The sequence below is a fragment of the Chrysochloris asiatica genome, unplaced genomic scaffold, assembly GCF_000296735.1.
Source record: "Chrysochloris asiatica unplaced genomic scaffold, ChrAsi1.0 scaffold00057, whole genome shotgun sequence".
Classification (NCBI taxonomy): domain Eukaryota; kingdom Metazoa; phylum Chordata; class Mammalia; order Afrosoricida; family Chrysochloridae; genus Chrysochloris; species Chrysochloris asiatica.
The window spans coordinates 10,252,109-10,269,341 of NW_006408575.1; the positions used below are offsets into that span (position 1 = coordinate 10,252,109).

Below are 17,233 nucleotides of genomic sequence, written 5' to 3' on the forward strand. Positions count from 1 at the left end.
CTGGGTAAGGTGGAGGGTCAGAGAAAAAGAGGAAGACCCCTAACAAGATGGATTGGCCAGGTGGCATCATTGATGGCGTCAAGTGTGGCAGCTGTAATGAGGTTGGCCCAGGATTGGAAATTGTTTCATTCTGCTCTGCATGGGGTCTCTATGAGTCAGTTCCGACTCAATGGCACCTGACAACAACAACAACAAAGTCTCTGGGGAGTGCTCTGCTACTACCCAAAAGGTTGGCAGTTCAAAGCCATGGAAGAAAGGCCTGGTGATCTATTCCCTTAAGGTTGTTGTTGTTCTTAAGTGCCCTTGAGTCGGTTCTGACTCATAGAGACCCTGTATAGGGTTTCCAAGGAGCGGCTGGTGAGTTTGAGCTTGAACCATTGACCTTGCATTCACACTGACCTTGCAGTCCAGCCATTAGCCCACATCACTATACTGAAAACCCTACTGAGTGCAGTTCTACTGACACACATGGCGTCACCACCAGTTTGAATGATTTGATGGCAACAATTTTCCTTTGTGCTAGGCACCAAAGATACAATTTGGCTCAAAAAGAACTCAAAGATATCTTTAATCTTGTAGAGCTGAAGAAAAAATACACAAACAATGAGAAAAACAGTGTCAGATTTCAACTGTGGCAGAAGCTGAATGAAGCTTGAGAGTCTTATGTTTAGATGCTAGGAAAGCGATGGATTTGGGCTTGATGAGTGGATGACGGAAAAGAACAGAAAGTATAAGGAGGGAGTTTTGTGACTATGAAGGACAAAGGCAGGACAGTGTACCTAGAGCACGGAAAACACATTGCAGGATGGCATTGGTGCAAGAGCAGGGTCCAGACCACACAAGACCTTGAGGGTCACCAACGAGTTTAGATTTTAGTCCATAAATAAGAGGAAGACTTGCATGGGTTTTAAGCAGAGAAACATCATGATGCAATTAATGTTCTATTTTGAAAAGTTCACTCAAACTGCCTTGCAGAAAACAGATTAGGCAGAGGAGGAGGGTGATGGATGGGGGCAGAAATGGAATCACTAAGTCCAGTTAGAATGCCATTGTGGTCATCTTTGGGAAATGAGCAGCAGCTTCTGTTGGGAGGACTGGAAACATTCACCAGCCATCTCCTGAAGTTTAAAGAGCACTAGACTTGGTAGACAAAGACAGGAGTGATGTTGAGTCCAAACTACTAGCCCTGTGATTCTGAGGGAGTGATTTCACTGATTTCAGTTTGTTTGATTGTCCAATGGTAAGCCATACTTCATGGCTTACCTACTTAGGATTTCAAATACAGAATCTCAGATATGGGAGGATGGTGAAAGGATGCAGCCAGTTTTCGGCCACATATGATGTTCAAACCTGCCTCTGTCTTATGCACTCAATCTTAAAAGTGTACTTGTGACCCTGGTAAGGTGTACATGGGGAATAGCACAACATTAGGCACTGAAGTACAACAACCTCTCTGTAAATGGTTCACCACCTGAACACCTTCAGAGATGGGGAAACTCACTCTTACCCCAAGAAGAGTCAGCTCATTGCTGCATCACTCTATTCATCAAAAATAGCATCCTCATATTTAGTTAGTGTTTGTTTCCTGGAGCTTCTGCCAAAAGTTCCTGAATCAGGTCACATGATGCAAGTACTGTGTCAACCTTTTAATGAACACGTTTCTCCAAATCTTTTTGAGGAATTGAATGTTCACTCTTTCTGCAGCAATTCTTCATGTGACATAGCTTTGTTCTTCTCTACCAGTTCCATTCCTTTAAATTAGTGTCCTCTAATTCCCTGGAGTCCTGGTGTGGTGCTGTGGGTTAGTGCGCTAGACTTCAAGGTCTGTAGTTCAAGCTTACCAGCTGCTCCTTGCCCACCCTATACAGGGTCACTATGAGTCAGAACTGACTAACAATCTTATTCCCTGCTATGGTGCTGCAGGATAATGTACTGAACCACAAGGTTAGATTGAACCACAACATCAGTGGTTCAAATCTACCAGGTGCTCCCTGGAAACCCTAGACAAGGTCACTGTGAGTCGGAACCCATTCCGCGGTACTTAACAACAACAAACAACATCTTATTCCCTAGAGTCCTGATGTGTCACTGGACCACAAGATTGGTTTGAACCACGAGGTCAATGGTTCAAACTCACCAGACATTCTTTGGAAGCCCTATACAGGGTCGGTGAGTCAGAACCGACTCCTTGACACTTAACAACAACATCTTATTCCCTCAATGTGAAACATCTAGGAACATTCTTTTCCACATAGAGAAAAATAACAACTATTTGATTCATTTCCTGAGTAAACATTGTCTCCATAGTGTGAAGAAGAGTTTTCATAAAGCAGAAAAAGGATGGAGTGCACAGGACAATACAGATAGGGTCCAAGTTTTTGAAAATGCTGAAACAACTGAATAATGCCTGGGCAGGTCTGGGTATTTTGCTGAGTTACAGTGTGACTTGAGACTCTTGAGTAGGATAAGCACTGTAAAACTCATGAGTTGAACTGGTGACTTCTTTGGTAAGTATTGTTGTTAAGTGCTGTCATTCAGTACCAACTCATAGTGACCCTACATAAGGTTTCTGAGGAGTGACTGTTGAGTTTGAATTGCCAAAATTGTGGATCAAACTGACCTTTTGGTCCAGGGCTTATCCTACAGTGTCACACCAGGACTATGGAAAGCTATGAGTCTGAGGCTTCCAGAGAACAGGTTTGAAAGGGCTTAGAGGGGTGGTAGCTTCAGGATGACACTTCCTTTATTAATGGAAAAGGATTGAAAGACAATAACTTATAATTTTGTGATTCAGTATTATGTGATGTCATGTTTAGCCACCATATACTACCACCACATGTAACATTCAAAATCATCTTGAATATACTTTGGGAAAGTCTTGGATTTGGAAATCTATCCTAATCAGACAGATCTCAGTAGAACTCTTAGCTAGAGGAGAATCAGACTCCGAGAAGTTCAAAGATAAATTTCTCACCTTATGTGTAATCATCACTTTTGTCTCTTGGATCCAGAATGAAATATCCTTTGCTTTTGTTTCAATCAAATTCTCCTTCTCTGTGACAGAGGAAGAATTGTACTTGTGCCCAATGGTGAATTCCACAAAGTGACTAGAGCATAGTTGTTCTCACTCTATTTCCAAAATAGTCTCCCTTCCTTTCCCTTCTAATCTATCATTTTGGGGGCCTTTGTCAATCAAGAGGGCAAGAATGATATGCTGTCTGGAAACATTTTGGGACATGATAAAACATGTATATCTTGTGTGTAAATGTATTTACATCCATGTGGGTATACCAACATTTGATGCATATGGAATTGCATTTTAAGGGATTTAAGTGTTTGTCACTTTGAGGGCAAGTGTTTACATATCTATATCTTTGTTGTCATGTGTGTCAATGTATGTGTATCTGTGAAAATAAGTGTGACTATGTAACTATGGGCTTTATCACCCCTGAAGGGCAGCAACCCCATGGATCCTTATTAGTAATAAGGAACAAAATGCCGAGGCAAATCTCTCTGACATTTGAATTCTCACGTATTCCTAATACAGGAGAAGGGTGCACTAGGACTTGACAGCTCTGCTAATGGGGCTCCAGCTGACTCTCGCCCCTCCCCATATCTCCTGCAATTGATGTATGAGTTTCTAATGTCTCTTCCCTTTGGCCTGCAGGTCCCTGTCCGGCCGCATCGTTGGTGGCGTCTGGTGGTTCTTCACCTTGATTATCATCTCCTCATACACAGCCAACCTGGCCGCCTTCCTGACAGTGGAGAGGATGGTGTCACCCATTGAGAGTGCAGAGGACCTAGCAAAGCAGACAGAAATTGCTTACGGGACACTGGAAGCAGGATCCACTAAGGAGTTCTTCAGGGTAGGGGCATCCCTTGTTGCAAGCACTTACACAAAGGGGAATTAACATGGCCATACAGGCAGCCAGGTCAACTGCTTAATTGAGTTCAAAGTAAGAAAACTCAGAGCATGTTTCCTTTATCTATAGGCCACTGAGAAATCTGAATTTCTACTTCAAGGAATCCCTGGGTGGTACAAACAGTTAACATACTCAATTGCTAACTGAAAGGTTGAAGGTTCAGATCTTCTCAGAGGCATCTGGGAAGAAAGATCGGGGGGTCTACTTCTAAAACCTCAGCCATTGTACACCCTAGTAAACACCCATTGTACATCCAATTAAACACAGTTCTGCTCTGACACACATGGGGTTGCTATGAGTCCGAATTGACCCAGTGGCAACTGGTGGTGGTGGTGGTGATGGTGGTGGTGGTGGTGGTAGAAGCTTCAAAGTTCCTGCACTGATGTGGAATCCTTGTGTGTGCCGAGTTCTCTGTGGGCTTCAAAGAATTTCAAATGCAATTCTCTCTGTCCCCACATCTAGCTAGTATTCAATTAGTCACTGCCAACTTGATGCTTTTAGTGTCCCCTCCTATCTCAAAATGGAGTGTGATGGCTCTGTAGGATAAGCACTCGATGGCGAACCACAATGTCAACAGTTCAAGCCCACCAGCTGCTCCTTGGGAGAAAGATGAGACTTTCTGCTTTTGCAAAGGTTTACAGCATCAGAAAACCTACCCATGTTGACTCAATGGCACTTAACAACCACCTATTTAATAGTAAGAGCCCAGAGGAGGTTGACTTGCTTGATGAAGAATTAGTATATAGGAGAACAAAATAGCTGGAATAGAAGGTCTATTCCATAGTGCTAGGTGAGAGAGAAAATGTGGAGTGGGTATGTATAGCTGGAGATAGTGAGCAAAGTCAGAAAAGCAGAGGGCGGCTTTGAAGTACAAGCTGTGGGGTTAGCCAAATCTAGGTCCAGAACGTGGCTCCATCCCTTATTTCTTCTTTGGGGCATAGCTTCTTTGATACCATTTTCCCATCTATAAAATAAGGACAATCATGCCCATCTCAAAGAGTTATGAAATTACAAGACATAGTGGTTACGAATTGGGCTGCGAACTGCAAGGTCAGCAGTTCGAAACTACCAGCTGTTCCACGGGAGAAAGGTGAGGCTTTCTGCTCCTGTAAAGATTTACAGTCTCGGAAACCCTGTACAGGGTCGCTATGAGTCGGAACCAACTCCACGGCACACAACAACAACAACAATGAATGGTTGCTCCATTTCCTATTAGTGTTTCAAAGAGAAAAGGGCATTTGGAAGTCCTCTTGAAAAGAGGTAGGAATGGCATCTACACAGGGCAGAGCTGAAAACATTTCTGGATATCAGAAAACCAGGTCTTCCCTGGGTAAGCTAAGGTCACACGAGGCAAAAGTCACAACTTAAACAAATGTCCCGGAACAGGAAAGCCTGAGGAGTAGACTTCAGTGTATTGTAATTTCTTGTCAGGGACAGATTACCCAATAAACAAGGTAAGCACATGCTTATTTGTGCTTCCCTACTAATCTGTAGTTAACAATGTTACTGTTCACTTCAGATTAATAAAGAAGCACAAGTAAGCCTGCACTTAACCTCTCTTCACTCCTGTCAGAGGTTGGAGAGACACAGATGCCAGTCATACGTGGAAGCAGATCTTTGATGTGGTGAAAAAATGTGAAATTGCTCACTACAGAATAGTAAAGAAACACAAGTAAGCCCATGTTTATGTTGCTTATTGGGCAATCCAACACTGTTCTTGTTCTTAGGCTCTGTGTTTTGAATGACAGACAGGAAGGAGACCAAGTCATAAGCAGTGCTGACCAGACTCCTGAGTTAAAACCATCCATGTCTAAATACTATGGCAAGAAGGAGCTTTCAAAGGCCTATGCCTGTCATTTTAGAAAAGGGAATGACTTGCTTGAGATTACCCACTTAGTTAGGAGGAAAATTCCTTGTAACCTTACAATTCATTGACATTTCTAGCCTGCAACCAGCATGTGGAGGAGGTACCTGATATTTGTCCATGAAGCCAGTCCTATGCCCCATTCCCAACAGGGCAGTTAGGAACCAGTGGATTCTACAAAGCAATGCTCTCATCCCTTTATCTATAGAACATAGGTTTATGGTCCCCAAAGTTTGCCCACAGCCATGGTTTCTTCTATGCCTTACCTGTGACCTAAGACCAAATAGGGATTATGAAGTCTCTTTTGTGGATAAAAAATTGAAATTCAATTAATTGCAAATGGCTGAAACATCTGAGTCTCTGGACTCCACCCCAAGTATCTTGCTACTGAGCCACACTACCTTAATGAGGTAGTGTCTGTCATTGATAAATGTTTGAGTTAAACTCTCTGCTTTATTACATTATAACTCTAGTCTCCAAAAGTTCAGGGTTGTATCTCCCAGTACAAAATTTAAGGTCATCCTCATCCCTCCCCCCACCTAGTATCTGCTCTGTGAGGGCCCAGCTCACCTGGACATTGGCTCCTGGAGAGAAGAGGGTCTTCCACTAGAGAGGTAATCTCAGAGAAGTGCTGGGGGAGCAACTGTCTCATTCACTCTAACCTTGGGCTCAGCCTGACCTTGCTTAGATGTTTGCAGCCTTAACTTTTTGCCCCTTCCCTCTATTTGTTCCGCCACATTGTTACCATTAATAATAATAAAATGGTAATAGGAACATTACCATTTTCTTCTGTTTTGAGTCCTTGGATGGTACAGCTAACACAGCAATTAACCAAAAGGTTAGAGGTTCGACTCCATCCAGAGGCACTTCAGAGAAAGGTCTGGTACTCTACTACCAAAAAATCACCACTAAAAACCCTGTGGAGCACAGTTCTACTCTGACACACATGGGCTCATAAAGTCAAATCAATGGCAACGTGTTTTTTGTTTCTTGTTTGTTTCCTCACATTTGGGCTTAAATGGAACTTCCCACCAGTCACTTTCTTATCCCCCGTCTTTGTTCACTTTTCATGCTACCTTCTAGTTATTTATAAGAAATAGTCATCCCCTCCTCTACTTCCCAGCTTCTCTTTATTTTTATGCCAGTTAAAGTCTCATTACCCATGTTTGCATTCTTTATTGTCTAATCTGACATCACTTTGTTTAACCTTTCTACACTGCAATGTTCTACTGTGTATAAGGTTGCTAGGAGTCATAACCAACTCGATGGCACCTAACAACAACAACAACATTGCAATGTAACTTCAGACTACATCCTATAAGGCAGAGTCTTTCATTTCTTCTCTCTTTTGCTAACAAGAAGGCTATCCACCAGAGTCCTGTTCTTACAGCCTTTTTGGAATACAAATTCTTCACTTTCCATGCTAGATGGGCCTGAGGACAAACAGACTTTAACCCACTGTTTTATAGTTAGAAAAACTGAGAGCCTGAGAAGAAAATGGGCATAGCCCAGATAATTAGAGGCACAGCTGAGACTTAAGATTTCAAAATTCTCTATTCATAACTATGTCCACAGCACAAAGCTAATAATCTGGAGCCAGGGTGGTCAGCATTCTACCAATTCTGTGCCCTAACAGGACCTCCTATATAAATAACATTTAAATTATACTTCATGCCAAACTTTGGTTGCTTGGTAGTGGCTGCCTGAAGTTTAGTGTTGAGAAGGATTCTGAGGTTATGTATGGCCTTGATGAAAAAAAGAATATCTTGATTGGTTCTATGCAATGGATACAGGAAAGGAAACTGCCATCAGGCATCCCTACTCTAAAGTAGGTTAAGCACTAAAGGTTGGCAGTTTAACCCACCAAATGGGTCTGTGGGAGAAAGGCCTGGGGAATTTGTTCCCGTAAAGATTGTTGTGTGCCCATGAGTTGATTTCCACTCATAGCAACCCTATAGGACAGAATAAAACTGTCCCATAGGGCTTCCAGGAGTCCTGGTATGATGGTGTAAGATAAGCATTGGACTGCTGACTTCAAGGTTGGGAGTTCAGTCTCACCAGTTACTACTTGGAAACCCTATTCAGGATCACTATAAGTCAAAACTGACTTGAAAGCACTTAACTACCACAACAAGGGTTTCCTACGGAGCCCTGTTGGCATTGTGGGATAAACCTTGGACTGCTGACAGCAAGATCGGCAGTTCAAATCCACCAACTGCTGGACAGGAGAAAGATAAGGCTATCTGTTGCTATAAAGACTTACAGTCTCAGAAAGCTTATATAGGATTGCTATGAATCATAATCAACTATATAGCCATTGGTTATGTGATTTTGTTTATGTGATTTCCTGTTGTTGAGTGCCATCAAGTCGGTTCTGACTCATAATGACCCTGTATAGGATTTCCAAGGAGTGACTGATGGGTGTGAACTGCAGAACTTGTGATTCACAGTCCAGTGCTGACCCTGTAGCACCACACCATGAGTCCTAGACTGTAGTTTTTACAGGAGCAGATCACCGGGTCTTTTTTTTCCCCGAGGAACTCCTGGTGGGTTCAAACTGTCAAATTTTCGTTAAGCAGCAGAATGCTGTAACCACTGTACCACCAGGAAACCTTCTCATAACAATTGTTATTGTTGTTAAGTGCTGTCTAGTAGGTCTGACTCATCGTGACCCTGTATAGGGTTTACTAGGAGCTCTTGGTAAGTTTGAACCACCAACCTTGCTGTTCAAACCAACCTTTGGCAGCACACCAGTACTCCAGTAGCAATTGTTATTGTTATGTGCCATCGAGTCAGTTCCGACACATAGTGACCCTGTACAGGGTTTCCAAGGCTGTAAATCTTTATGGGAGCAGAAAGCCTCATCTTTCTCCCACAGAGCAGCTGGTAGTTTCGAACTACTGACCTTAAGGTTTGCAGCCCGATTTGTAACCACTACGCTACCAGAGCTCCAGTAACAATTACAGCCTAGAATATCCTTCATGTCAGTGATACTTTGTCACACAAGATTACTCTAAGTCAAAATCGGCACTTAACTACAAGAACCCTAAAGTAAACGAAAGTAAAACATGGAGAAAGGGCATAATTTCTGGTAGTAATTGCATCAGTTACTGAATGCCTACTATGTGCAAGTCACTGGTCTATGAATTTTGCCTGTGTCCTCATATAATTTTATAATAAGACTTTACAGAAGGTACTATGATTACCGTTGCTAGGAAAAGAAAACGGAAGTCCAGAAGGGTGATGTTACTTGCCTAAAGCCCCACAGTTTGTAAATTCTAAAGATTAAAATGAGGAAAGCAGCTGATTGTAATGGAAATGCACCAAAGTGGAATCAGAGGACACAGGTATTACTCCTGATCCTGCCGCTAATAAACTGCATGACACTGAGCACTTAGTTCATTGTCACATTGCAGGCCTCAGTTTCTTTATCTGTAAAAGGAGCATGCTGATTAACAAACTCCATGAATCCTTCCATCTCCGGGGCTCTAACCTTGAGAATGACCCCACCAGGATCTTGGTAGGTGAAGACAAGATCACCTGCCATCTCCATAGCCAAAAGAAGAAAAATATAAGAATTCTTCCAGCCCAGTCTCTGAGAAATCTAGCTTTAGGTCCCCATGGCAGCCCCGAGCTTTTTGGCAGCTCCAACCCAGTCACTTAATCCTCCATCGACAATTTAATTAAGATATGAGAAGAGCTGTGGGAGCTACAGATGATAGGAGAGATCCAAGAACAAATACCCTGAGTACGCTTCCAAATCTTGCCTGCCACTCATCCTCCCTTCTCATTCCTGGAGATTAGATTATCCTGATCATACACTCCATGTGGTTATGAACACAGCCTATGCAGGTGTGGCACTGGGGTGAGGCTGAGAGGACATATTAATTTTCTGCATACCACTGCCCAGGGGCACTTCAGCTCTGCCTGCAAGCAGCCTGGTCCCCTGCTGTGTCCATCCTGTCAGGTTCAATTGTATCTTGTGATTGCCCTGCTGTGTGTGTTCTTGGTTTTGGTCCCTGGAAGATCATCTGCAAATCTTGTCAAGGCTGAATTTATATATTTCCCTTTTTTCCCCCAGGAGAGAATATTAAATACTATGGATGGCTCAGGGTACTTCTTCCCTAACCTTGGAAACCTCTCCCACTTCCTTTTTCTCTCTTCTTTCTTAGACTGATGTTAATAATTGAATGATTTACCTTCATGTAAAGAATTATGAAGGTATTTCAAGCTAGTAAATGCCTTAAAAATCACCAGGCCCAAATTCCATATGGTACAGATGGGGAAACTAAGGCCCAGAGTGAGGGAATTTTCCAGACTCCAGATCCTGAGTTAGAAGTAGAACTAAGATTAAAACCAAAGGCTTCTCATTCTCAATCCAGTATCCGTTCCAAATTATAAACTATAAAACAAATTATCTAGTTTATCTAATTATAGACTTTAAAAATTAATTAAGACTCACTCTACTCAATACCACCCTGAAATTCTCAATAATTAGTTTCATTAATTTTCCCTTGAGAGCTAGAATTTTCCTGGGCTCCAAATATCTCTAAAGATCAGTTGGCTAATTGCGTAGCATACCAATATCTTGAGGCATTAGCAAGGATATTTACCTGATACCTGTGTGCAGATTATAGACAATGTATATAATCATTTTGTATCAAGTAAATCTCTGATTTCTATATCAGCTATTTGATTACATAAGTTGTAGAGCCCTGGCTGCATAACAGTTTACCTCAACTGCTAACAAAAATGTTGACGGTTCAAACCTAGCCAGCCACTACATGGGAGAAAGACCTTGCAATCTCTTCCCATAAATATTAAAAACTGTATGAGGCAGTTCTATTCTGTCACATGGGGTCTCTAAGAGTCTAAATCATCTTGACAACCCCTCAGCAACAACATGACTCTAATAGCTATTGTTAAGTACAATCAAGTCAGTTCTGACTCATAGGGACCCTGTAAAGAGTTTCTGAGGAGCAGCTGGTGGGGTTGAATTATTGACCTTGTAGTTAGCAGTCTAGTACTTATCCTACAGGGCCACACCAGGACTCTAATAGCAGTTGTCTTAAACACATAAGAGGGACTTTTGTTTTAAACACTTGTCAGTTTACAAGCATTTTCAAAAGTCAAAATAGATCCTCCCTTTAGGGATGTCATATGCTTTGGAAAGAGCAAGTTGGATGAGAGGGTTGTATTGTGGTTCTGAATCGTGGGCCCTAAGAGCCTAGTATGTGTAAGGTATTTGATTAGACTCAATATAGGTCCTGCACACAGTTCCTGTCCTTGGGTACATTCCAAATACTTAAGACCTACGCACCGGAAGGTGGTAGACTGCAATCCTGGCGATCTAGCCAGATCACCCAGTGACTTCCCCAGACACTCTATAGGAATATCAACCCTCACAATACTGTCTCTCACAGTAAGAGCCACACAAGTAATCATAGTCACATGGGAAAATTCTGAAAAAAAATTATTCTAGGTCCCACTGCAGATCTGTTGATTCAGCATCTCTAAATTCAAAGCTAGGGAATCTGCATTTTTACTTCTGTCCATAATTCTGGGAACCACTAAAATTTGAGTGGGTGGTCTCAGAACATATAAGACTTATTCTGGTAGGATTTGACTAGATTGTAACAGCCTTTTTAAGTAAATATCCTAAGCAAACTGCCAAAAGAAGGAAGGCACCATGTGAGTTTGGGAGCAAATAAGGAAAGCAGTTTGGCTAAATTTGAAGCCTTTGAAAGTATAAACAGTTGACAACTTCTGGTCCCAAGATAGTAGCATTATCAGACAATAATTTACATTCTGAGGTTAGGTCTTGCAATCTGGGATGACTGGGCCTTGTTGCTCATGGTCCACTCTGAAGTGTTGTCTTTAAATCATGAACTCAGATTTTGCTAGTCTTCCACTCAGCACTCTGCTGTAAATGTGGCCGTACTGAACAATAGATCATCTCCTCAGTGTCTTTAAAAGACAGACAAGGTCCCAGTTTCTTAACTGTCCCCATACTTAAACTGAAAGTAATTACTCAACAGTAATTAAAAAATTCTGATCTATTCTATTCATTCTGTATTTGCAAGATATTTGTACATTGGAGCCTACTGGTACTAATTAGAGCCTCTTATTTTGCAATCACTCATAATTTGTTTCTTCCTGAGCTAATCTTGCTCATGAATGTGTGATCAAGCTGTACTTGGTGCTTCATTAGTGTGTGTGCCGACCCCAATTCCAAGCGCAGCCAGTACTGAATTCTGGCTTTGTTTATGTCCCCTATCAGAGGTCTAAAATAGCCGTGTTTGAGAAGATGTGGACATACATGAAGTCAGCAGAACCATCAGTTTTTGTGCGAACCACAGAGGAAGGGATGATCCGAGTAAGGAAATCCAAGGGCAAGTATGCCTACCTCCTGGAATCTACCATGAATGAGTATATTGAGCAGCGGAAACCTTGTGACACCATGAAGGTGGGAGGTAACTTGGATTCCAAAGGCTATGGCATTGCAACACCCAAGGGGTCCGCCCTGAGGTAAGTAGCTGAGATTTGCTTCCTTGATACTCCCTTCCCTTCCTATCTCAGGAATGAAGCTGCTGTGTCTACCACAATGCGAGCTGTCAAGAGGGCCCTTCTTCAAAGCTTGTGGGCCTGAAGAATTCAGCTAACTGAGGTTGAAATTGACCTGGGGACCCTCATCTTGCTATGACCATTGCTGCCTGTGTGTTTTTGTCCATGCCTCACCTTATCTTTTCAAGTGTGTTAAACATCATGGAACTTGTGTCTTTGTTATGTGGTCTGTAATACCCCATCCTTTACCAGACATTCTTGCATCCAACTAGGCCACAAGCAGGGTTTTCCAGCAACCTAGAGTCTTTGACAAAGGTGGTTAATGTTTATTTCAAAAGAAACACAGACACTTTGCCAAAAGAAAAATCAAGCTGTTTGATTTCTTAGGCATTGACTATAGATATGGAAAAAAACACTTAATGTAGTAAAGGGAAGTACCAATTCTTTCCTAGACACTGATTTCTTTAGGAGGACACAGCTAGGTCAGTAAAGAAGCAAAGTTGTCCTTAATTTCAAGTAAAGAAGATTCGATAGCCATTTTTAGCAGCTAATGTGGTTCTGACTCACAGTGACCCTGTATAAAGTTTCTGAGGCTGTAAATCTTTATGGGAGCAGAAAGCCTCATCTTTCTCCCACGGAACAGCTGGTACTTTCGAACTGATGACCTTGAGGTTCGCAGCCTAACTCATAACCATCGCACTATCAGAGCTGCTCAGCAGCTTATATGTTGTTGTTGTTGTTAAGTGCCGTCGAGTCAGTTCCGACCCATAGCGACCCTGTACAGGGTTTCCAAGGGTGTAAATCCTTACGGGAGTAGAAAGCCTCATCTCTCTCCTGCGGAATGGCTGGTAGTTTCGAACCGCTGACCTTAAGGTTCGCAGCCCGATTCGTAACCACTACGCTACCAGAGCTCCTAGCAGCTTATATAGAGACCTGAATTAAATATAGGTCTTATGACCCAACTCTTTAGGACTCTGCTTAGAGAACGTAAGATAAAGCATCTCCCAGTTTCCCCATCTGTACAAGAATGATCATCCCAGCCCTTTCTAAGTGGTTACGAATGAAAATGGATGTATGTAGAAGGCAATTAAAACAGTACAATGTGAAGTCATTTGTGAGATTTATACTAATCACAGAGGGATTCAATCATTTTAGGGACTTAATTTAGAGATTCCAGTTGCATTCAAAGAAAGATCTCACTGCCATCAAACAATTTCAACCCTGCATAGGATTTTTGAGGCTATAAATCTTTACGGGAGCAAAAATCCTCCTTTCTCCCACAGAGTGGCCAGTGGATTTGAACCACCAGCTTTGTAGTTAGCAGTTCAATGCTTATCCCACAATGTCACACTCGAAGTCTTAAAGAAGAGTAGAAGCGTTAATAATGGTTGCACAAAGATGGAGAAGAGTTCTGTAACAACCAGGATCACCTTTGTCTCCAGTTAATCATTCATTCTAGTCATATTGAGCATTTACAACATCCCAACATTAAGCTAAGAGTTGGAGCTACAATTCTGAATAAGACGGACATAGTCTCCTTCCCCATAGAACTACATTCTTACAGGAAAGACAGGCCTTAAGGAGCTGATTATTGCCATTAAAAAACTGATAATGTCTCATGACAATTATGGCAGGAATTATGATAGTCTCTAAAAGGGGACCTGGAGAAAATCTACTTATAGCAATATGGTAGAACAAACTCTACTATAATTCTACACCTACATACGCTAGATAGGATTTACCAAATATCTCTCTAAAGCCAAGTAAGGAAATCCTAGGGTCAAAAAAAAAAAAAAAAAAGTAGCATAAGCTGATTATGCAGAGACTGCCTTAAGGAAGGCAAAGTTACAGATTATGTGACAATCTTTTTGAGCAAGAATCAGTAGTACAATTAAAAACATAGATGTAAAGTGACAATCTTTTTGAGCAAGAATCAGTAATACAATGAAAAACATAGATGTAAACAAAGATATTTTTAAGAGATATAATAAAAAACCTGAAATATTTGAAAAAGTACCAATTGGAACTTACAAATGTAAAAGTGTAGTCATTGAAATAAAATCTAAATGCAATCGTTTATACAGAAAATCAGACAAAATTGAAGAGAGAGTTAATAAATTGGAAAACAATGTTTTTAAGAGAATTTCCCAGAATGTCACACAAACAGACAAAAAGACAGAAATCATAATAAAGAAGTTAAGAGAAACAAAAAGTGTCCATTGTACACATGCTCTAAGTTCCATGTGGAGATGAAAGAGAATGAGGTAGAGGCAATATTTGAATGGTATTTTCCAAAATTTAAGAAATCCTAGATTTCAGAAATTCTGAGTCCTAAGTAAAGCAGTACCTGATGTACTTCAAACTGCAGAACAAAAAAGACAAATAGAAGACCTCAGGCACACATAGAAATAATAGGTTCCAAAAGATGTCAGCCTGAGGACTAAGGTACACCTAGCCCAAGCCATGATATTTTCCATAATCTCATATGCATTCAAAAGCTGGACCATGAATAAGGAAGACCATAGAAGAATTGATGCTTTTGAGCTAGGGTGTTGGAGAAGAATACTGAAAGTGCCATGGGCTGCCAAAAGAACCAATAGTTCTGTGCTGGAAGAAGTGCAGCCAGAGTGCTCCTTGGAGGCCAGGATGGCCAGAGTTTGTCTCTCATACTTTGGACATATTGTTAGGAGAGACCAGTTGTTAGAGAAGGATATCATGTTTGGTAAGGTGGAGAGTCAGAGAAAAAGAAGACGACCCCCAGCAAGATGGACTGGCAAAGTGGCAGCATCAATGGGGTCAAGCGTGGCAACAATTGTGAGGTTTGTTGCATTGTACATAGGGTCGCTATGAGTTGGTACCGTCTCGATGGCACCTAACAACAACAATCTGGTCTGCTGCAATAGATGTGGGGCACTTGGAAATGCTTCTTCATGGATTTTTGTTTTCAAGCTAAGTTATGAGAGATTAATAGATGTTCACTAGGTGAAATGAGTGAAGGGGAAAACAATAGTCCATGAAGAAGAAGCAGCATCTGCAAGGACTCTAAGGTGAGAAACCATGATACAGCTGATGAACTAACAGAAGCTAAGTGTTCCTGGGACACAGGCAATAAAGGAGAGAAAACCTTGATCTGCAATTGGAGAATGACGGAATAGGATTTTATAAAGGATTCTTGTCCTTAGTCTGAGATCAATGACAATCACATATTGAATAATTTGATGTAATCATTTGAGAATTAGAGGAATAAAGATATCTGTAGGAGCGTAGACATAATTGAATGTGACCTCATGAAAGCCAGCCAGATGATCTGGTCCTTAACAATCTTTAAGGCAAAAATCAATGCATTTTTGCCTGGAAGAACTTAAAATAATCTTTGTCCAATTTTAGGCAAAGTTTGAAGGGGATCTAGTAGGCAGTACTTGACATGAAGAGATTTTTATCTCTGAAACACCTAGTGCTCTGGTGGTGGTGGTGGTTGTGTTCCATGGAGTTGATTCTAACGCATAGCGACCCTGTATAGGGTTTCTGAGGCCTTAAATCTTCTGGGAGCAGAAAGCCTCACCTTTCTCCCAGAGAGTTGCTGGTAGATTCAAACTGCTACCTTGTGGTTAGCATCCAAACTCATACCAGGGCTCCTTCCTAGAGCCCTAGAAAGACCCAAAGAATGAGTTCTGACAGGTCCAGAAACCTTAATGATACTGCAGTATTGCAACATTCCAAAGGTTTTATCTGTGAAGGACAACATTTGGTCCAAATACTGGATGTAAAGTTAAGAAAACTGGGTCCAGACAGATGATATAATTTGCACAGTCAACAGAGTACCTCTGCCATCCCATTCTGTACACGGGTGCCTGGAACAATGGAACAACTCAGAAAAAGTTGGATGTCTGAGTGATAGGCAGCTAAAACACAAGTAATCTAACACTAAAATTTCCAATATAATAAAAACCACCATTTAATGGGTGCCTATTATATGCCACATGCTATGACATGTGTTTATGTGCATCATCTTAGATAATTACCCCCATTTTACATTTGAGAAAACAGAGACAAAATGTTACTTGGCCAAGTTGACAGAGCTAGCAATGAAGGAGCTATTCAAGCCTTTACAGTCTGACTGCAGAGCCCTATAACTTACTGTAACTGTATACTGAGTTATATGACTAACAACCATTGAAGCCAGGAGACTGGACTTAGGCCAGGATCTCTGTACCTATTCAAATGGGTGAAACATTGACCATCAATTCAGATGTCTGAAGCCCACAGCATCTACTCACCACTCTGAAGACAAACACATTTATGACCACTCACTTCAGTGTACCGAGTCCCACTACCTTTATGGGTTTAGTATGCCCAATTACTCTTCCTAGAATCAATGTTAAAATTTAGTAAACTCTATAATAAAAAAATATATATAATTATATTCTTTTGCATATCTGTACAAGGCATCATAAACCACTTACCAATTGTGAGTCCAAATAAAAGGGAGAGAGAAATGAAAATAACATGGTCTAAATATAGGTCACTGATGGCTAAACTCTAAGTCAAGAAATATCCAATTAATGGTCACAAGAACCCAGCCCACTCACAGTGTTGCTTTCCCTCCTGTACGATAGATAGCCACAGGCCTTCCGGATTCACAAACAATAGAGTAATTTCTCTCCTGTACGATAGATAGCCACAGGCCTTCCGGATTCACAAACAATAGAGTAATGCCTATCCTTCGAGAATCATGAAGTTTTGGCCTGCAGAAGTCTCTCTTCTCTTCCTGGAATCCTACTTCTCATCTCTACATTAAAACGGATTGTTGTTTGTGATGGAGACTTAGCAACCAATATGAAAAGGTTCCAGACAGCATACCATTGAGAAACAATGACAGAAA

General features: G+C 41.4%; 1 protein-coding gene across 5 annotated transcripts in view; it reads left to right on the forward strand.

Moving 5' to 3' along the window:
• The window catches only part of GRIA1 (glutamate receptor, ionotropic, AMPA 1), a 579,065-nt gene that overhangs the window by 520,972 nt on the left and 40,860 nt on the right, over window positions 1-17,233 (forward strand). For all 5 annotated transcript variants that reach the window (XM_006863904.1, XM_006863902.1, XM_006863903.1 and 2 more), the window contains 2 exons: window positions 3,668-3,866; window positions 12,068-12,315. In XM_006863904.1, the coding sequence (XP_006863966.1) occupies window positions 3,668-3,866; window positions 12,068-12,315 (447 nt within the window). The remainder of the gene's footprint in view (window positions 1-3,667; window positions 3,867-12,067; window positions 12,316-17,233) is intronic.